General features: G+C 40.2%; 1 protein-coding gene across 1 annotated transcript in view; it reads right to left on the reverse strand.

Annotated features, from left to right (window-relative positions):
* SUGCT (succinyl-CoA:glutarate-CoA transferase) overlaps window positions 1-20,407 on the reverse strand; it is a 934,720-nt gene that overhangs the window by 592,928 nt on the left and 321,385 nt on the right. Inside the window, exon 11 of the mRNA XM_063452136.1 lies at window positions 16,918-17,015. Coding sequence (XP_063308206.1) covers window positions 16,918-17,015 — 98 coding nt within the window. The remainder of the gene's footprint in view (window positions 1-16,917; window positions 17,016-20,407) is intronic.

Here is a 20,407-nt window from a genome sequence, read left to right on the forward strand (position 1 = left end):
GCAGTGCTTCAATGCATAAAAGCATGCAGATATGGTCAAGAGCTTGTTATTCAAACAAAACATAGAATGTGGAATAGAGAGATGGGATGCAATATAAGTGCCTTTGCCCATGGAAGGATTGATGGGGCCAGTCATGCTGGTAGTTCAGTATCTCATAAACTGCTGATATTTTTAAACGCAATAGTATGTAGAGTTTACAGAGAAAGGCAGAAATAATAATTTATTAAGTAGCAATTCTGTTTGGCTAAAAAAGCCTCGGTATGAGAGATATTTTAGGATAATGGCCAGACGGGTTTAAGCTGACACAAAAGCAACAGCAGAGATGCATGTGTGTTCCAACAATGCTATGTAGAAGAGCATATCTAAAAAAAACACTTGGAACTTTGACCTGGATTGAATAAAGCAGCAAAATATCCTGCTGGCTTCCGCAGCAAAAAACAGAAAACTGAGGCAGAAAAAAATACAATGGAGACATGGAGATGACAAGGACAGAATTTGACATATTCAACAAGAATGCATGGGTCTGTTCTGCCTTGTGTCAGTAGTTTATGCTGATTGTGTAATGGAATAGATTGAGGTGAAGATACAAATGAACAGGCATGGTTTATGAGAACAGAAGAGTAGTCATCCGAGATAGTAGGAAGGGAGAGTGGAGAGAAGCGCGTGAAGCAGAGGCACAAAAGAAAACATTTGAGCAGCTTGTTGGTAATAATAGTATTTCAACCTAAAGTATTGTTTTTTAATAAACTGTTCCTAAACAAATTTCTCTATAGAAATATACAGTAAGTGTTATTTGCTTCAGGGTCTTTGCTATGTTTTAAAGCATTTCTGTACTTTTCCATGAACTGAGCACTTTTGTTGTAATGTTTGTCTGAGGTTTAAAAAAGGAATATAATATGTAGCTGAGACTTACAGTATATAGATATTGTGTTTTGATGTTGTGGTAGGTGTAGGGGAATATGGTGCAGAAATGTGGCAGTGAGGCACAGACATAAGGGTGATAGAGGGATTTTAAAGATATCTTGAAGGGTTTTTAGGAGGAACCTGGTTTTTCAGTTCCCCCACAACTAAAAGTATTAGTGTAAAAGTTTACTAAGCAAAACAGATATATACAAATGTGTTCCTGTGTCAAGGTAAATCGAATAACCCATCACGCAAAGCTCAAATCCAACAGCATAACAAAGGATAGCAGGGTATTATTGGTCCTTAGGGTGGCAGGGCATAACACAATACCTAAAGTATGTGAAAATAAAGAAGTCGGAAAACAAGCCAATGTCAGAGAGAGAAATATACAGAGATATACACTTAAAGTCAATCTAGGTCAAGGAATACAGTAGTAATTCATGATAGTAAGTAGGGATGTGCATGGGCAAAAAATTTATTTAGGTTCAGCACTTCTGAATTGCACATGTCTAACAGTAAGAAAAGCCTAGTCAATATGGCAAATTAACACAGGGAAAAAGTAAAGTGCTATGGGGAATCACAGAGAAACCACAACAGGGTAGAGACACTAAGCAGAGCAGGCCATTATACAGGTTTGGGGTCTGTAGCCAGACCCACATCATTCTTGTGGGCCCAAATGTGTGTGTGCATCAACTTCGGAATGATGTTGGGCTGGTTGCATCCGAAATTTGACAATGAGATATTTGTCTACAAAATGACGAATGTCAGCAGCAGTCCCATCAAAATTGACAAAAGTCATGATCTTCGTTCAAACTAATGTCAATAATAACATGGGTATGGTAAGGATCAGGACAAAGACTCATGGCATGACCATGGCAGGGATCAAGAAGATTTGTCAATGCTAACATTGACATGACTATTTCACTGTTAAAGACATAGAGCATGCTTGATATCAACATTGATAAAATTATAAAGTTTATAACCTGTAAGCAGGTTAATAATAATTACAAGAAACCTATGGTTTTCTGAAATATATAGTTATATGCAATTACCCAAAGAGAAAAGAGATGGTCATGCTGTGCCACACAAGGGGGTGATGTTTTTCATTGGTATGTGCTGGACTGTGAGGTGCACCCACCATTATAGAAACCACGATTCCTGTCACATGTCAATTCCTTGGCACCTAAGGGTGTATTACTCTGGAAAGCCCGATAACTAACACATCAAATAGAACCTGTGACCTGTTATCTAAAAAACAAATGGTGTAATGAGTCTGGTTTCCAAGTGAATGATGCATTTTGAATTGGTTGCTGGATTGCTGGTTGGTTATACTAATACCAATGAAAAGTTAAATCTTAAACAGTTGGAGTCAACGATATCAGTACTATTGTGGGGTAGTGAATGATCAACATGTTGAATATACTGTAGAATGCTATGCTGGCATAAAATGTTGTTACATTAAACCTTATGACTTTCCAACGCAAAGGAATACCCCTTAGCTAAAAATATTGAATGTTGAATTACCAAGACTCATATGCCATGCTTGCAACCATAACCAGGACAGTCTCTCCAAATAATGCCAAACAATTCAATTGGATTTTGCAGGCATCAAAAATGATATAACCTGGTAATGTTTTGTATAAAATGTAAAAGTTTATTTTTTCAAATTTTTTGGGTGATTACAAGATTCGGAAGTGATTTTAATGCCTGTATGTTGTATGTTGTATGTTGTATGTTGTATATGAAAAATGCATTTCACATCATTCCTTGACGACTTTACATTGAATTGGTTTAGTGTAAGATTTTGATTGATGTAGTTAAGGTTTCCTTCAGTGTTTTGGGAGATAATATTGGTATGTTTGAAGGTTAGAGATTTTAAAGAAGATTTTATTAATTGGAGAACTATGAAAATGTTTTCAAATAATTCCAAATTAAGTTCTTTGAATACTGGATATTGGAAATATGGCATAAGGACAGATTACTGACAGGTGTCACAAGTGTCTATGGCAAGACACTTGGGATGTGAAAATGTTTTAGAAATGTGTAGCTAGTTACTAAATTTCACTAAAGTACCTAGTCAAACTGTTCTAATGGGCAAATCCTGTAACCCCATCCAATTTGTTGTCCACTTGTTTTAGATAAGTGGAATGACAACAGATGATACAACACAGATTTGATAGATCTAATGAGTATATCTTAAGTAGCTCTATAGTCTCTGACATGAAAGAAAAACAGTGTACAAAGCGTTTGTCATATTAGATTGCAATTTAGCAGAAGCAATGCACGTCAGGTTGGTTTAAACTGCACACTGGCTAATAATAATGATATAGAAAACATATGGCTTAGTAAATAACCTTAAGAAATATAGTCTGGAAAAGTGTAAATATTAACAGATGGTAAGGTTCTAAGGCTGTGACATGATAGAAATAATTCCTAATTAGGCATGCCCCTAGAATAACAACATATATTGTGATTTAAAGAGACAGAATATTTATCGGTACATGGAATGGTTGGAATTTTGCATGTACAGCTTCTCAACACAAATAAAGTTGTCAATGTGCAAAGAACAGGCATTATGTTTTAAAGGGTAATCTAAACACCAAAACAACTGTCACACTGCTCAACTATCTGTTGTTTAGGAGTTAAACCACTTTGGTTAAGAATAGTGATCGACCGATTATTGGTCTGGCCGGTATTCGGTATTTTCGGCAATATCGGTATCGGCCAATAAAGATACCGATACTACCGATAATACATACCAGGACCGCCGGGCCATTGACAAGCCGGGCGGTCCTGGGGGGGGCCCAGCAAGCTCTTACTTACCTTCCCAGCAGCTTCCTTCAGCTCCCCTGACTAAATCCCGTGAGCCCCGCGGCCGTCAGAGTGCTGCTACAGGTTACCATGGCAATGCTCCACGCGGCTCGCTGGCCGCAAGATTAAAACAGGGGAGCTGAAGGGAGCTGCTGGGAAGGTAAGCAAGCGCTTGCTGAGCCCCCTCTGCACGGTCTATGCCACCAGACCACCAGGGAATGCCATATCCCAACTCCCTGGCCAGGTAACAAGCAGGGAGGGGGGAATATATATATTTTTTTCTAATGTAATATTTTAAAAAAAGAATATTAAAATAAAATTAATAATTAAAATTGCCTCCCCCCATTTTACACAAATTACACACTACACAAACACACACTCTGCATTCATTATATACACACACTACACACGCACACTCTGCATTCATTATATATACACACTACACAAACACACTACACACTCTGCATTCATTATATGCACACACTACACACAAACACACACTCTGCATTCATTATATATACACACTACACAAACACACTGCATTCACTATACACATACTGCACAAACACACACACACCCTGCATGCATTATGTATACACACTACACAAACACACTGCATTCACTATACACACACTACACAAACACACACTCTACATTCATTATATATACCGTATATACTCGAGTATAAGCCGACCCGAATATAAGCCGAGGCCCCTAATTTTACCCCCAAAAAATGGGAAAACTTATTGACTTGAGTATGAGACCAGGGTGGAAAATGCAGCAGCTACTGGTAAATTTCTAAATAAAATTAGATCCTAAAAAAATTATATTAATTGAATATTTATTTACAGTGTGTGTATATAATGAATGCAGTGTGTGTTTGAGTGCAGTGTGTGTGTATGAGTGCAGTGTGTGTGTGAATGCAGTGTGTGTATGAGTGCAGTATGTGTGTGTGAGTGCAGTGTGTATGAATGCAGTGTGTGTGTGTATGAATGCAGTGTGTGTGTGTATGAATGCAGTGTGTGTGTGTGTATGAATGCAGTGTGTGTGTGTGTATGAATGCAGTGTCTGTATGAATGCAGTGTGTGTGTGTATGTATGCAGTGTGTGTATGTGCAGTGTGTGTATGAATGCAGTGTGTGTATGAGTGCAGTGTGTGTGTATGAATGCAGTGTGTGTATGAGTCCAGTGTGTGTATGAGTGCAGTGTGTGTGTGTGATGCAGAGCCTTGGTGGGGGGTGGGCATTTTTATTATTATTTTTTAAATTATTATTTTAATATTATCATTTATTAAATTAGTAATTTTTTTTATTATATTTTTTTATTATTATTGTATTTATTTATTTATTACATTCGTATTCATATTTTTTTCGTCCCCCCTCCCTGCTTGATACATGGTCCAGTGGCATTGGCAGTTCAGTGGAGGGGGGCTGGCAGGAAGCACTTACCTCTCCTGCAGCTCCTGTCAGCTCCCTTCTCCTCCGCGCCGGTCCGGTCAGCTCCCTCTGCAAGTCCCAGTGTAAGTCTCGCGAGAGCCGCACTCTGACCCCGCGGCTCTCGCGAGACTTACAGTGGGAGCTGACAGAGGTGCTGACCGGACCGGCGCGGAGGAGGAGGGAGCTGACAGGAGCTGCAGGAGAGGTAAGTAATAGCTTCCTGCCAGCCCCCATTGTCTGTATTATGGCAATGTAAATTGCCATAATACAGACATTGACTCGAGTATAAGTCGAGTTGGGGGTTTTCAGCACAAAATATGTGCTGAAAAACTCGACTTATACTCGAGTATATACGGTACACACTACACAAACACACTGAATTCACTATATACACACACCACAAACACACACACTTTGCATTCATTTTATACACACACTACACAAACACACTGCATTCACTATACACACACTACACACACTGCATTCACTTTACGCACACTACACACACTGCATTCACTATACACACACACTACATTCACTATACACTCACACTACACAAATATACACTGTACACACTGCATTCATTATATACACACTACACAAATACACACTGCATCCACTACACACACACACTACACAAACACACACAGCTCCCCTGTCTAAACACACTGCATCCACTACAGGTGGCATATATATTTTGTGCATTTACCTTTAGAAATATTTTTTTTTTCAAAATGGTAAATGTACAGAATATCGGTAAGTTATCGGCTATCGGCCTGAAAGTTCACAGATTATCAGTATCTGCTCTAAAAAATCAATACCGGTCGATTCCCTAGTTATGAAGCCCTAGCTACACCGCCACTGTCTGTGACTAACACGCTGTGACAAACTGCACTGGAACTCTTTTATTTTCCCTAAGTCCAAGTTGTTTTCCCTTTGTTTCTACCGAACGCAGACCACCCCCTGGTTCATTATCTTCAAAGCAACCACAAACTTAAGTGCTCTCTCTGGGTAGCCACCATTCGTATAACCGAAGGACACGTGCTCTGAAAAATAGCAGCCATCTTGTCTCCTGAACGCAGGCAGCAGTACTTGGTCGTCGAGTATCTGGAACTCCAAAACGAATAACATAACTCGCAAACCTTGGTAACTTTGTGCTGCCGTCTGCTTCTGTTCCCGACAAGCCAGGAGAGCGCTGTTTGGTGAAAAAAGGTTTGCACGAACAAGGAGAACAATTGCTACCTATGAGCCAGGGGAACCATTTGTTTATTTTCATATAGGAACTCACCAACAGTGACCGACCGCAAACACTTTTCTTATGGAACTAATTTGGGCATACGCCACATGTGCAGTCGGTCCAAACTTTACCCGGATGGTGATTTTGTTCCACCGAGTGCTGTTTGGAAAACTTGGGCACTCGGATCTGGGCTATCCAAGGATATAAAACTTGAAAGGGGTTCCTATTAATATTATGTATGTTTTGGGGTGTTTTATATTTCATGCATTGTACCGCTAGTCCCTGGGAGATAATTAGTTGAAGCGAAGTAAACTCACTTATCTCCCAGACACAGAGACGCCTGTTGTACCCTTCATCAAGTCTCAACTGATGTTTGGGTATGTGAACGACTGAGAGCTATAATTCACACAACCTTGAGGGATTTCTGGAGATTGCGAACGAGCGTACGATATGAAGTACATGAGGTTCGTTACACATACCTCCTTACACACTTCCTGAAAAAGCAGTCTACATTTCTTAGTTTCCCTTATATCAGAGCAGAGGAATGTCTACAGTAAAGACACTGTTATGTAAATTGTGACTGAAAATAAAACCTTTTATTTCATGGAAGCTCTGTGGGTCGAAGACATGGGAGGTGTGGCTAGAACTACATAATTAAAGGTGGGTCATGACAAAACATTGTGCAGTGAGACTGCAGCGACATGATCTATATACTAGAGCTTAATTAAGCTAAAGTTTATTTGGTGTCCTTTTAAAAATGAGCAGAAAAAGATAGAAAAACTAGGTAAAAGGCAGGTCAGGGGAAGTGTGGCAACTTCTAGCCTTCAGGGAAAGAACAAACAAATTGTATTTTTATGTGCAGAAAAATAGAGGTGGATTGTGCAGGGCCCTGTGGAGGAAGAAAAATTGGAGTCCCTCCCTGGAGCCCTAGGTGTTGTGTGCATGATGGCTGAGTGTTGTGTGCATATGTAACTCTAGGAGGCTGTTTTTTTGTGGGGTGTTGTGTGGGAGAGAGGCTGTGCTATGTGTGCTGGGGAGGAGGTTGAGTGTGTTTGGGGAGGTCTTCCCAAACATTGTTACTTAATTTATTTTACTTGCCTTCCTGTTGATTACCCTTTGGCAGGAGGGGCGTATAATACCTGGTGGTCCGGTTAAGGGTATTTCCTAGTGTTATTTTGAGGGCAAGCATTGTGGCATTGGTTCCAGATCACTTTAACACAGTAAATGAATTAACAGTCAATGACTGAGAACTGACTGCAGTGATCTGAGTCATTGAAAAGCACTGGGACCTTGAGAGAGCTCTCAAAGTGATCTGAATCCAATAGAGGTGCAGACTACAACAGTCCTTCAATGAAGTGAGGGAACACAGGGCAGATTAAGGAGATCTTTTGATACCCCAGCTGGCTCCAGGCAGTTTTCTGAGTCTGGACCCTAGGCAGCTGCCAATGCTATCTAATGGGTTACCAGACTCTGCACAAAACTCACATACTTATGTGTGAATGGTCCTACTTATTTAAGCATGAGATAAATGGAATGGTAGGAGGAGGCTACTAGAGTTGTGTGACATCATATATCTCTGCAACCACAATCATTATGACTTGAACAACATGAGGGAGCATTTACAGATATCTGTGCATGCCTACAAAATGTGTGCCGCCAATGACAACCATTGTTTGTTATGATGGTGAAAAGCAGTCTCAAGGCAACTTGCAGTCACTTCTATACACTCCCAACAACATGTATACCCATGATAGTTTGTTTGTCAGTATGGTCAGTCCCAAATATTTCCATTCACAAAGCTCAGTGGGATAGTCCACGCCTGGAGACCATTGGGATTGTGGGCTATCAACCCAACCACAAATCCAGACAGGACTTGCAAAGGGCCAATACTTGATTGCTGCCTTACTTCTATAGAATTCTGGCAATAGACATTCCAGATCACCTTCTACTATTTTAATATTCAGAAGAATAATGTGCAGCTGCAGCCCATGACCTGGTATGATAGCAGCCCTTGCTACCCATCCTATGTCTTTCATTACCTGGGCAGGAGATAAGGGTCTGGTCTTTAAGAAAAACGAAGAGCATACAGAGATAAGGTGTACATGGATTAATATTTTAACAATTTTGAAAGAGGTAAGGAGTTTTAGATAATCATACAGGCTCTGTGAAACAAATAAGCATAGTAAGAAATTCTTATAGGCTCAAATAACCTCATATAATGGTGACAAGTGGGAACTAATCATTGGGCCTTTGCTAAACACAGAAAGAAACATGTGATATATGGTTGCTAATTATTTAGCCTCTGAAAGGGAAGTAGGTTGTGGGAGACATCCTTCAAAAGATTAATGGGATAATCCTCCATCCTATAGGAAGGAAGTGAGAAAACAGAGCTATTTCTCTGACACCTGCAAAACTGGTGAAGAGCTTGAGTTAATCTTCCACAATGTAGAAAAGTGCTGAGGGGTTTGGGGGGCAACCTTCTGACCTCAGCATTAAGAGGTGAAGAGTAGGAGATAAGCCTTTGGCATTTGTAAAAGTGGTGATGATTTTGATTTATATCATCTGACCCCTGTGAAAGAGGAGAAGTGGGAGCTAATCTTTCAGCCTCAGGAAAGAGGTAAAATGTGTGAACTAATACTGCGTTCTCTGGGAGAGATGTGATGAACAGAATGAAAAGTGGATTACAATCTCCTGGTTTTTGATACGTTTGGCGCAATCCAATTTTAGGATTCCCTGTTTAGGGTTAATTAGTGCACAATGTTTTATTAGTAACCTTATTTATCATTAGAGATTTGTGCTTGGATTAAAGAAAAGTTGCGTATATAATGTTTTAAATACATATTAGTGTAAGATTCCCCAAAGATGCCGGCCTTGACACTTACAGGTGAGTTTACATTCTGTGGCCAGAGTGGTACAAGCAAACAGCATTTTTAAAGGTTACCCTTCAATAAATAAATCTAAAATAGTTACCTTTTAATGTAATGCCAGGTTCAACTAAATATATAACAATTCAAAAGCATCAGATATTTGATTTATCCTTAAGATGGTTTATCTTTATTTGATTTTGGTGCTGTTTTATGCTTGCTCTTGGAGAGTCTGTGGATGGTACAACTGTCCAGTCCCAACTTTCTGTATCCTGATTGACCCAGCTCGGGACACAATTTTATGATAGATAGATAGATAGATATATAGATGTTTCTAATCTGAAAATGATAGTATACAGAGCTGTCATCAGAAATCTAAGGGCCCGTTAAAAAACTATTGGTCTGACCCTCTCACCTATATACAAACTCCTTGACACACACAAATACACATAAACGATTATATTCACACACTCAAAATACACTCAGATTAAACACGTACACATTGCCAGACAGAAGTACACAATGATGGAGATTGTCAATATAACATGTCATATCTCCATCCCCTTTACACACTGACCCACAACATGGTAATGTTGGGAGAAAGCAATATCTCTGATATCACATCCTCAAGCGCTGCTGCTTGCGAGGGAGCTTTGCAGACTCTCATATAATAAGAGATTTTACCAGCAAATGCCCATAACTTCAGGGAGATACTGCTATCGCCACAACTGGACCAATAAGTGAGACAGGGTCCCATGTGGACCCTGAGCTGGACTGGGCCTGATGCATTCCCATCATCCTGCTAGCACATACATTAGGCAGGTGCTCATCCTCACTTATTTTTAGGTATAGGGCAGCAGGTCTCAGGCAGCATTGTGACATGTATATAACAATGATGCCAAAACAGTAAACGCCTCCCCTTAGCATATATAGTACCCCAACACAAAATGTCTAGCCACAACTAACACAAACAGTCTATGTCTATGTTCTGCCATAGATAAGACCCCATGCCTTACTCCCTGTTTATTATGGGGTATTATTTCATGGATGAAATCAACAGCCATACAGTAGTAGATGCTAAACTATGATCTTCCTTTGGAAATAAAGCTGCTGTCATTAATTCAACTCTCTAGAAAGTGCTATAGTAGAAAAAGGAAGTGGATACATAATTGGGCTCCCCCCCCCCCCCCCTCTTTCCCCCAGTGCCATTCCTGATAATGATATGGCGGGAGAGGAGCTAAGCGAATAGAAAAAGTGTGACTGTCTCCTATGCTATTCTTTTACTATATCATTATTAGTATTACCCAAGTCAATGACAGTTTAATTAAAATGTCATCAGCTGCAAATATCAGCTGTTGCCCAGGAGTGGTACTCCTACTAATTCTGAGCAGTCTTAGACATTTATCACTGCCATGATATTGATATTAGTCCTGTGACAATTGAATGACTTACCTTTTTTATTAAACTAACATCATTTTGGAACACTTTGGTATTTATACATACTTGCACACACCAAGATGTTTTTTTGACAAATTATTCTTGGCTCTCATTGAGTTCTAAAATGATAGATGCAAAACCACAAAAAGTATCCTTACACATGTGATGCTGTACGAACATTTGAAACAATACTGCTAAGACTAACATTAAATCAGATAATAATTGTACTGCGTAAAAAGATAACTTACAGAGGGAATGAACCGGAACTCTCCAAAATCGGAACCTTTTCAGTCAGAATGTCAATGAGTCAGGTCTGTGTAAACATTATGCTCTCATGGTACGTTTAATGAATTTTCAAGGCGAGCACATACATCATATCTGGAGTTACATTACAAGGCTCAATCATGCTCTCTAAAGCAAACGCAATGGCAGAATCAAACGTGCCTTTAGTAACAATGAGGATTCTATGGTAATCACAAAGGGATACTTAAACATCTTGTGTTTGCGGATCTTTGAGTGTCATCCTCCAAGACTATAAACGGCTTATTTTCTTTTTATGGAAAAGAAAATATATGTTATGATGATTATTATTGCTATTATTTTTTTTATTTTTTGTTGCAATAATACCGTAACTAATGTCTATATTATGCAGTGGGAGAGGAAATTAAATACCTTTAAGCAAAGTCAGTCTGGGACAGAACATCTTTGCATTCCTTGATTACCAGAGGACACATTCATCATTACATCCTGAAACAAAAGCTCTTGACCTAAATTTAAAGTCAAATGACTTCCTTGTCAGTAAATAAGGCATTAAGCACACTTTTTTGTTTTTTTGCTGAAAAAAATCTAATTTGTCATTATATAAATTGTTATTATTTTAACCACAAGTTGCTTGTGGTAAATGCTGGTGGCTAATCATACGTATAATATGCATGCATATTTCTCACTATTATTTAATTAGTGTCTTGGTTAATGTCGTGCAAGTGATTTTCAGCTGCCGACCCTGACAACACTAAGAAGACGCAATAAATCTAAACTGCCTGAAACTGAGGATTCTAAACTTTACATTGCTTCAAGAGCTGTGTTTAAAACAGTGAGCACTGCTAGGTATGCCTATGAAATGAGGCCGGGGAATCTAAATGGTGTCAGTGCAATGTGTTCAGCAGTCAAAAATATAGTGAGAATGTCAAACAACCAATATAAAACATGTTGTTAATTAAATTACGGTTTGTTCTTTGTAGAGAAAAAAACCACACACAAACTGTTAATGTTCATGAAGCGGAGGGAGGAGTGATACTAAATACATTATTTAAATAGCTAAGAGTTAAAAAAATTATTAATACTTAGGGAATGTGTTCAAAAAATGAACAAGAAATTGAAGATTATACTAGCTTTAGTGTACTAATAATCTTAATTTTAGTAATGACAGGAGGCGAGTATTTTGCATAATCTCTCTTTACTAGCTCCACAGCAGCAAAGAAACACATAGAAGAAAAGAACCAGGGGGCAGAGCCTGCCAGCAAAGCAGACCAGACGTGCTCAGCAAGAGCTCCCGCGTCTGGCGACAAATTTCGGGTTGCGTCCCCTGGCTATCTATACTCACTGTCCACAGCTTCCACTAATCCTACCCGGGAGACGTTGCTGTACCCAATGGTACCTCGCACGGGCTTCTCCGAAACTCGACTGACCCAATAGAGGCTTGCAGCCTACACGAAGCTGAGCCACAGAGAGGAGGATGCTCTCCTGGTTCATAAGCTGAAACTGGCACTCCTGTGAATCACCTCCACCTCCCCTCCCCCCCCCCCCCCCCGTCCGCCCCCCCCAGGACTGGCGGGGTTTATCCCAGTTCCAATCGATCAGGTCACGGTGTTGCAGTGGAGGATAGTGCAAATTTCCTTGAGGATAGAGGAGACCTTTGAAGGGTAAAGCTTCAGTGTGCAAAACGCAGAGTCGATTACGAATCATAAGAAGTGGACCATCCACTACAAAACAATGATTCCAGCCGGACTGCAGAGAATCGCGAATGTTGACGCAGTCTTGAATTCTCTGAACCGAACAGAAGAATATCGTCCAGGTAATTAACCCTGTTATAGATGATTTTCAATGTTTTATTCAAATGGTGCAAATTCCAGAGAAGTAACAGTTTCCCTTTTAGGAAACACAAGTATATTTAATAAGTTTTTTTTTTTTTTTTAAAAAAGGTCTTTTCATTTCACTACTGATCTTCCATGTCACCAATGAATGGAAAAAGATGGAGAAGCCATGCAAATAGATACAATAACCACACGATGCATATTACGAGTTCAATATCATAAACATTCAATTGAAGTGAAATGAGAAGTGTATCTCAGATCTATAGAAGTTGTGTTTATAGTACCAGTCAGTGTTTGGTCCAGCCTCCTGGATGTCTTTGACTGTTCAGTTATACATCTTTACATTAAAAGCTGCAGGTTCCTCCACTGCTGATTACACATTTTTCCTCTTCTCAAACATCTTTATCCAAATTCTCATCAGGAGGATCAACACAACCATCTTGAATATATACGTGCTCCATGCCTCCCAATTTTTGTTAGAACATTCATGATTTCGTGGTTCTGGAGTACAGCATCCAGGCAAACCAGGGAAATGTCCCCAGGGAGCACAGCATGAGAGCATCATTAGACGTGTCCGCACTGTTTAGTGGGCACTGGGACCATTCAGAAAGCACTTTTGCAGCGCTGTCTGCATGGTCCCCTATATAGTGGGCTAGCCAGGTGTCTGATTTGGACCACCATCTTTGCTCTCCTCATGGCATTGACCAGGGCATGTAGTTGCGTTCCCGCAGGCCCCCTCACCCAGTGGCATGACTTGTAGCCTTCTGAATTAGGTGAGTTATGTTGGGGATGAAGAGACTTGTCGCTCCTCAGTCGGTGTGAGGTACAGCCTGCATGGATCTTCTGCCGCTGTGGTTTCATGCATCTTCTCTTTTTCCACTCCCCTCTGAGAACATGCTGGCCTTGCGCTTGAGACCTAGGCTTTACAGAAGTGGGGTTTGCTTGACTTCGACCCGGCTTGCAGGAATGGAAATTGGTCTCCGGAGCTGCGCCAAGAATATTTCACAGATCCGATCGAAGGTCTGGAGTAGCGGGTCCACATGTTACTGTGGGAAGACCCCAGGCCCCAGCAGGGCAGACATTGTGGGAATTAGACCCAAGCTCTCCAAAGCGTTGGTCAGCTGGGGAGTGTATAATGGCGACCACTGCAAGTCACCAGTGGGGACAGGGATATCGCTTACCTGCCCGGTTGGGGAGGGGAGACAGGGTACGAGTCACAGGCTCCAAGTCAAGGCTGAGGATTGGCTGCCTCCGCGTCCTCAACTGTAGTAGCAGGCCGCAGGAAGGTCAGACACGGGCCGTGTCCACCAGCTACAGGTTTAACTGATCGGCAAAGTGGTCCTACGGTATAGAGACACGATTTGGCCAACAAGAAGAAACAACAGAGTCCCATTTGAGGCTATAAAAGTAAATTTTCCAGAGAAGCTTCAGCTCCATGCGACCATCTCTGTTGGCAGTCAGGCCCCGTCCTCTGGGCACCGCGGATGTTTTGAACTACAACGCCCATGTTTCTTTGAATGAAATAGATAACCAGGAACTCATAGCTAATAGCCAGGGAATCATGGGAGTAGTAGTTCAAAACATCAGGGGGACGCAGGCCTGCTTTATCATGTATGCTCATTGAGCAGGGCCCTCAACCCATCTGTTCCTGTGTGTCCAGCTCGTCTGGTTATAAATACATGTCTGTTAGTCCTCCTATTGTACAGTGCTGTGGGATTTGCTGGCACTTTATAAATAATAATAATAATGATGTTATTCTGGACAAAAGTGGTAAGTGGTGTCCCCCTGGGTTCTGTTCTGGGATCGATTCTATTCAAAATATTTATAAATGATCTTGAAATAGGCATATAAAGTCATATTTCAGTGTTAGCAGATGACACAAAGCTCTGTTAAGCAATACAATGTGAGGATATTACTTCACTGTAGAGGGATTTAGATTTAGATTTTGGGGGGACATGTTCACCATAGGTGATTATTTGTATTTTATTATATTTCACTGTGTTCCTGAAGAAGGTACCCCAAGGCAAATAATTTCCATATTACTGTGAGTGCATGTCTACAAGCACAGAGTTTTTATACTTTGATATACTTCACTATGTGCTTTTTTTATCCTTGTTTTAGATGCATAGCTGAATACCAATATTGTATATACCGGTAGCTTTTTGTTGAAATTGATGGATGGATGTCTCTTTTCAGTAACTATAGTGCACAACACCACATTGAAATTAGTTTACATTGGCCTCCTGGTATTTGACCTTCTGTAAAATTCTGATCAAGGGATCTCTCCCAACTACCTCTCACCCAGCATTTTCCTATAAGCACTAACACAATTCAGATATGGCTCTCTCCAACCCCTTTGACATATATTTACTTCTAAGTTTACTTGACAAACAGGCATAATTCCTTGGCAGTAAAGGCCTACATGCACTTTTATTTCTAGTAGGGTTTGGAGGGAGGTGGTCAGTGCTCCTTCTAAGACTATTTTATGTCATCTCATGTTTCCTAGAGGTAAACATAATGGCGGTGACTGAATTTTAATTGTGATCAAAGCTATGCCACTATTACTAGCATGCATGTCTGAATAACAATTAGCATTATTTGATATATTATGGATGAGATTTAAAAATGTACTTACCCAAATCATCAGACATGCGACATACCTTAAGAAATGCCACTAAACTAGTTTACTAGAGTGCCATAAGCAGATCGCACTGACCACTGCCCAAAACAAACATACGCCCATATCAGCACTGGCCTCCAAACTGAAAGCCCAGCACCAGGACCGTACCACACTCAATGCACAAAAAACTACATATTTCCTACACAGGTTGAGATCCACTACATATCATAACAGTGGGAAAGCATCTAAATACCTAGCCAACAGACTTAGAACGAATCAAGCGGCAACTAGAATCCCACACCTATTTTACCAATCAGGCAATAAAATAATGAACCCTGTACACATAGTACAGGAATTTGCCCAATTTTACAAACGACTATACAACCTCAAATAAGGCGAGGGAAGGATGGCCCCGGAGACCAACTCCATACAAAACTACCTACACGGGATAAATCTCGCAACAATCAGCCAAGACAATGTGAACACACTGTGCAAACCATTCACGTTACAGGAAGTCCTAGCAGTTATCAAACACTTACCCCCAGGTAAGTCCCTGGGAGCTGACAGGTTCTCAAACGCATACTATAAGACGTTTGTGGACACGCTAGCGCCTCACCTGTTGAAGGTGTATCAAAGAGCGTCAGAGGTAGGCTACCTCCCTCCCGAAATGCTCTTGGCCACAATCGTAACACTGCCCAAACTGGACAAAACCACAGACAGCTGTAAAAACTTCCGACCCATATCCCTCTTTAATACTGACGCAAAAATATACGCTAAATTACCAGCCAACAGATTGACTCCCCTCTTGCTGAACATCATTGACGACGACCAGACAGGTTTTGTTAGGGGTAGACAAGGCCTGGACAACACCAGAAAACTCTCCCTGGTACTGGAAAACCTTAGGGGGTCCGGCCGGGGCGGTATGCTGCTAGCTTTAGATGCCGGAAAAGCATTTGACCGCCTGGGGTGGACCTTCCTCGAACAGACCCTTGTCAAATTCGGCTTCCCCAAATCGTTCTTAAAACAAATCTTTGCGCTATACTCTAACCCCACGGCACATGTTGCAGGTCGGATTCCTCTCGAACCGGTTCCCCCTATCGAATGGCAGAGAGGGGTGCCCCTGTCGCCATTACTATACGTACTAGCCTTAGAGCCTCTCCTTTGCCAAACCAGACACCACGAACACATCCACAGGATCACCCTCAATGACAGAGAAATCAAGGTCAGCGCTTTTGCGGACGACATTCTCCTATACATCTCCCGACCGGTAGACTCCCTACCTAAGTCACTATATAAATGACAACCGTATACTTATGTAAAAGATTGTGATGCATTAAAATGTACTGTACCTGCTGGCTACCAATGGAAATGCCCTAACTGTACTGAAGTGGCAATCAAAAGGCAGTATGCTTCCTAACCCCCTCCCCTTCTTCCCTTCTGTACCGTAACCCCTCCTCACCTGAATTGTTGATGAAAAAACTCAATAAAAACTTTAAATGGAAAAAAAATTGACTTACCGTTTGGATAACATAGACAGGAGTTCTTTTCTGTGCTTGACTCTGAGTTCATTTGTCTTAAACCTTGAGTCCTTAATTAGCTCTGGTAATTCCAAGACCTGCATAATATTAAAAAAACTTTTTTTAGAAACAACAAATAATAAAACATAGATCTTATATTATTATTTTTTTTTAAGTACATGTACAAAACAACATGTCAAAGTAAGTGTCTTCCCTCTTGATTTTGTTAACATGATTTTATTTTGTCTTTGTTCTAATTGGGGCTTTAAAGACATTTGACATGGAATAACACAAATGCTATATGATAATCTATGATAATCTACTTTACTGAGTTCTTGTTTTCATCAATGTTTTTATCAATAAAAATGTCAAAAATACAAATAGCAGAAATGAGCAAATAGTTTAATATAACTGCTTTACCAGTTTTGTTCTTTGACCAGCCAAGCAAAAAAATAAATAAATATATATATATATATATATATATATATATATATATATATATATATATATATGTAATCAGGGTTACATTTATGTTTGAATGTAAAAAAACAAAAAGAGAAATTATATTTTATAGATTATAAAATATAAATGTAATTCTAGCCTGTACATTTGTATAGCAAATATATATGTGTATTCTTGAATGATGGAAAACATATAAAAGTTCAAAGGAACACTATAGTGTTAGGACGGACGTGAGGATGTCCAGCATGGTTTCACAGAGTTAAACTCCTGCAGAAAGCTCCTTTGGTGGGTCTGCAGTTTCTCTAAAAATGCAATGTTTTACATTGCATGGGTAAGGAGGAGGACAGGAAAACTGCACCCAGACCAGTTCAATTAAAGATTTTTAAGAAGGGGCAAAATAGGGACATTGCCACTTCGGTTTTCAGAGAATTTGGATATTGTCTTTATGGAACAGCTTAGCATCTCACAAATGTTTTATTAACACAAAAATATTATCTAGTAATATAAAGTAAACAACAAAATGTAAGTAATTTTGTCATCAAGTAATCAGATATGGTACTTGATTATTGACATGTTATAAATGTACGAAATGTCAACCTAATTTAGTGGTTATATGTTTTTTGCTTTTTTGTTGACAAAAAAAAATAGGTGCTTGTTTATATTTTATATATATATATATATTGTATATGTGTGTGTGTGTCTGTATATATAATTTATTTATTAATTCATTAATTTAAATATCAGGAGGCTATGGTCGATTGCCTGAGTCTTGAGTTTAGGTCCACTGAGCTAAATAATCAGGAAGTAACAGGACACTCTTCACAAATAGAGCTACTCAGCAAGCTAAAGTGCTTTAGTGTTGTGGAGTTTCCTTGTAAGGGTGACAGAGAACATAGGAAATGAGAGCAAGCGGGGTCAAATACCAAAAAGTACACAGCACAAGGGAGCCAGGAAACCAAAATATAACTATTGTATAGTTTGTCCCTGTTTGCCTAGAATGTATACATGTCAGTGCACAGCAAACATTTACCAAATCATGGTATCTTTTGTTTAGAGTAAAAGGAGTGTGGATAGCGGCAAGCCAGCCCCTTGTTATGGAGCACCTACTTGGAGCTGTTCTCTGTCACTGGTACATGGTTTTTGCTACATGAAATAAATGGGGCGTGATGTAACAGCATCCTGCATTAGAATTGCTGCCAGTTAAGATGCAAGATCTCAGAGAATCAAGCATGGCAGCACGCATTGCTCATAGCCAGAGATAACGTTTTATGCAGGCCTCCACTCGCTACACTTGCAGTACTGAAATAAAGCCCTGTTAGTACTATCACAAATCTTTCTGCTTTCCAGGTATAACTCTATTTTATTTTTAGATATGCTATGTTTTCTGTCAACTAAAAAGTCAAACAGATTATATTTACCTCTGTATAGGACTCTGTCTTCCCAAAAAGGGTCAATAGGTTCTTTACAGAAACCCATAAGCATGTTATTTAACCATTTTAAAATATTTATATCACACCTATTGTAAGAGAAGCAAATGTATTTGTGCTTCTATGCTAATATATTCAGAAAACAAACACATTTTACAGGCTAAAAGGGCAACCATGGAAAACAAAGCTGCCCTTTACAAACTTAACGACCACATGACGGTCTATGTCGTCATGCAGTGCAGAGCTTTAACATCCACTGAAGGCATAGACCGTCATGCAGTAAAATTACCAGCAGGAGTTAAATATGTGCTGGTATGAAGTATCCCCAGGTGTTTTTTGATAACTGGGGGTCCTCTTTGTCAGTAAGATCACTCATCTGCGGTATTTCTATCACTGCCCCCAGCCTCCTGCATCAAAAAAGGGACCCCCAGGTATCTATCTTTGGATACGTGTGGTTCCCTCTGTCAATTGAGGCAACAGTTAGTGGCCTCCAGACTGACATGAGAGCTATAGGCAGCGTTCAAAGCGAGCATTTCTTATAGCCTTATAAATCCCTTTAAATGCAGCTGTAGGACAATTTCTTACCCCCTGCTGCAGGATTGCTGCTGGGCTCTGCCAACTGCCCAGCACTGAACTGTGTGCTGGAGCTGCTACATGAGAACTCTCCTTCGCATGCTGCACAGTGGTGTACTTTAGTGCTGCCCTAGGCATGACGAAACTTGGACACCCCCAAATTTAAATTTGCCCCACCCCTTCCTGTCAAGGCCACACCTTTTCCTGTTTAAGACCAACACACTCTTTGGCTGACAGACACATGCCCTCACTGATGCATACAATGACATACAGTCACACACAAACTTTCACTGACACACACACTCACCACTGGCAGTTACACAAACTGACAGACACACACACACTCATTGATAGACACACATAAGCATTCACTGACAGACTCACTCATACACTCACTGGCATATACACATATACACTGAAAAACACACACAAATGGACAGACATACACATTTACTGACAAGCAAACACACACTTACTGACAGACACACACATACACACTTATTGACAGACATACACACTAACTGACAGACACACATATACTCTCACTGACACACCCATTCACTGACAGACACACATACACACTCACTGACAGACACTCATACACACTGACAGATAGATACACACACACGCACACTGACAGACAGATACACACACAGTGACTGACACAGTGACAGACACATACACACTGACAGACATGCACATTCACTGACTCACTCACTGACAGACACACACATATACACTCATTGACAGACACACACACTCACTGCCAGACATAAATACACACTCACTGATAGACACACATACACTCTCACTGACAAGCACACACACTTAGTGGCAGACACACGCATTCACTGATAGACACACACACAAACTAACTGGCAGACACACAAAAACACACTCACTGACAGACACGCACTCTGAGTGACAGACATGCATATTCATTGAGAGACACACACATTCACTAAAAGACACACATACACACTCACTGACAGACACACATACACACTTACTGATGGACAAATATACAC

Source organism: Pelobates fuscus, chromosome 4 (genome assembly GCF_036172605.1).
Source record: "Pelobates fuscus isolate aPelFus1 chromosome 4, aPelFus1.pri, whole genome shotgun sequence".
NCBI classification, from domain to species: domain Eukaryota; kingdom Metazoa; phylum Chordata; class Amphibia; order Anura; family Pelobatidae; genus Pelobates; species Pelobates fuscus.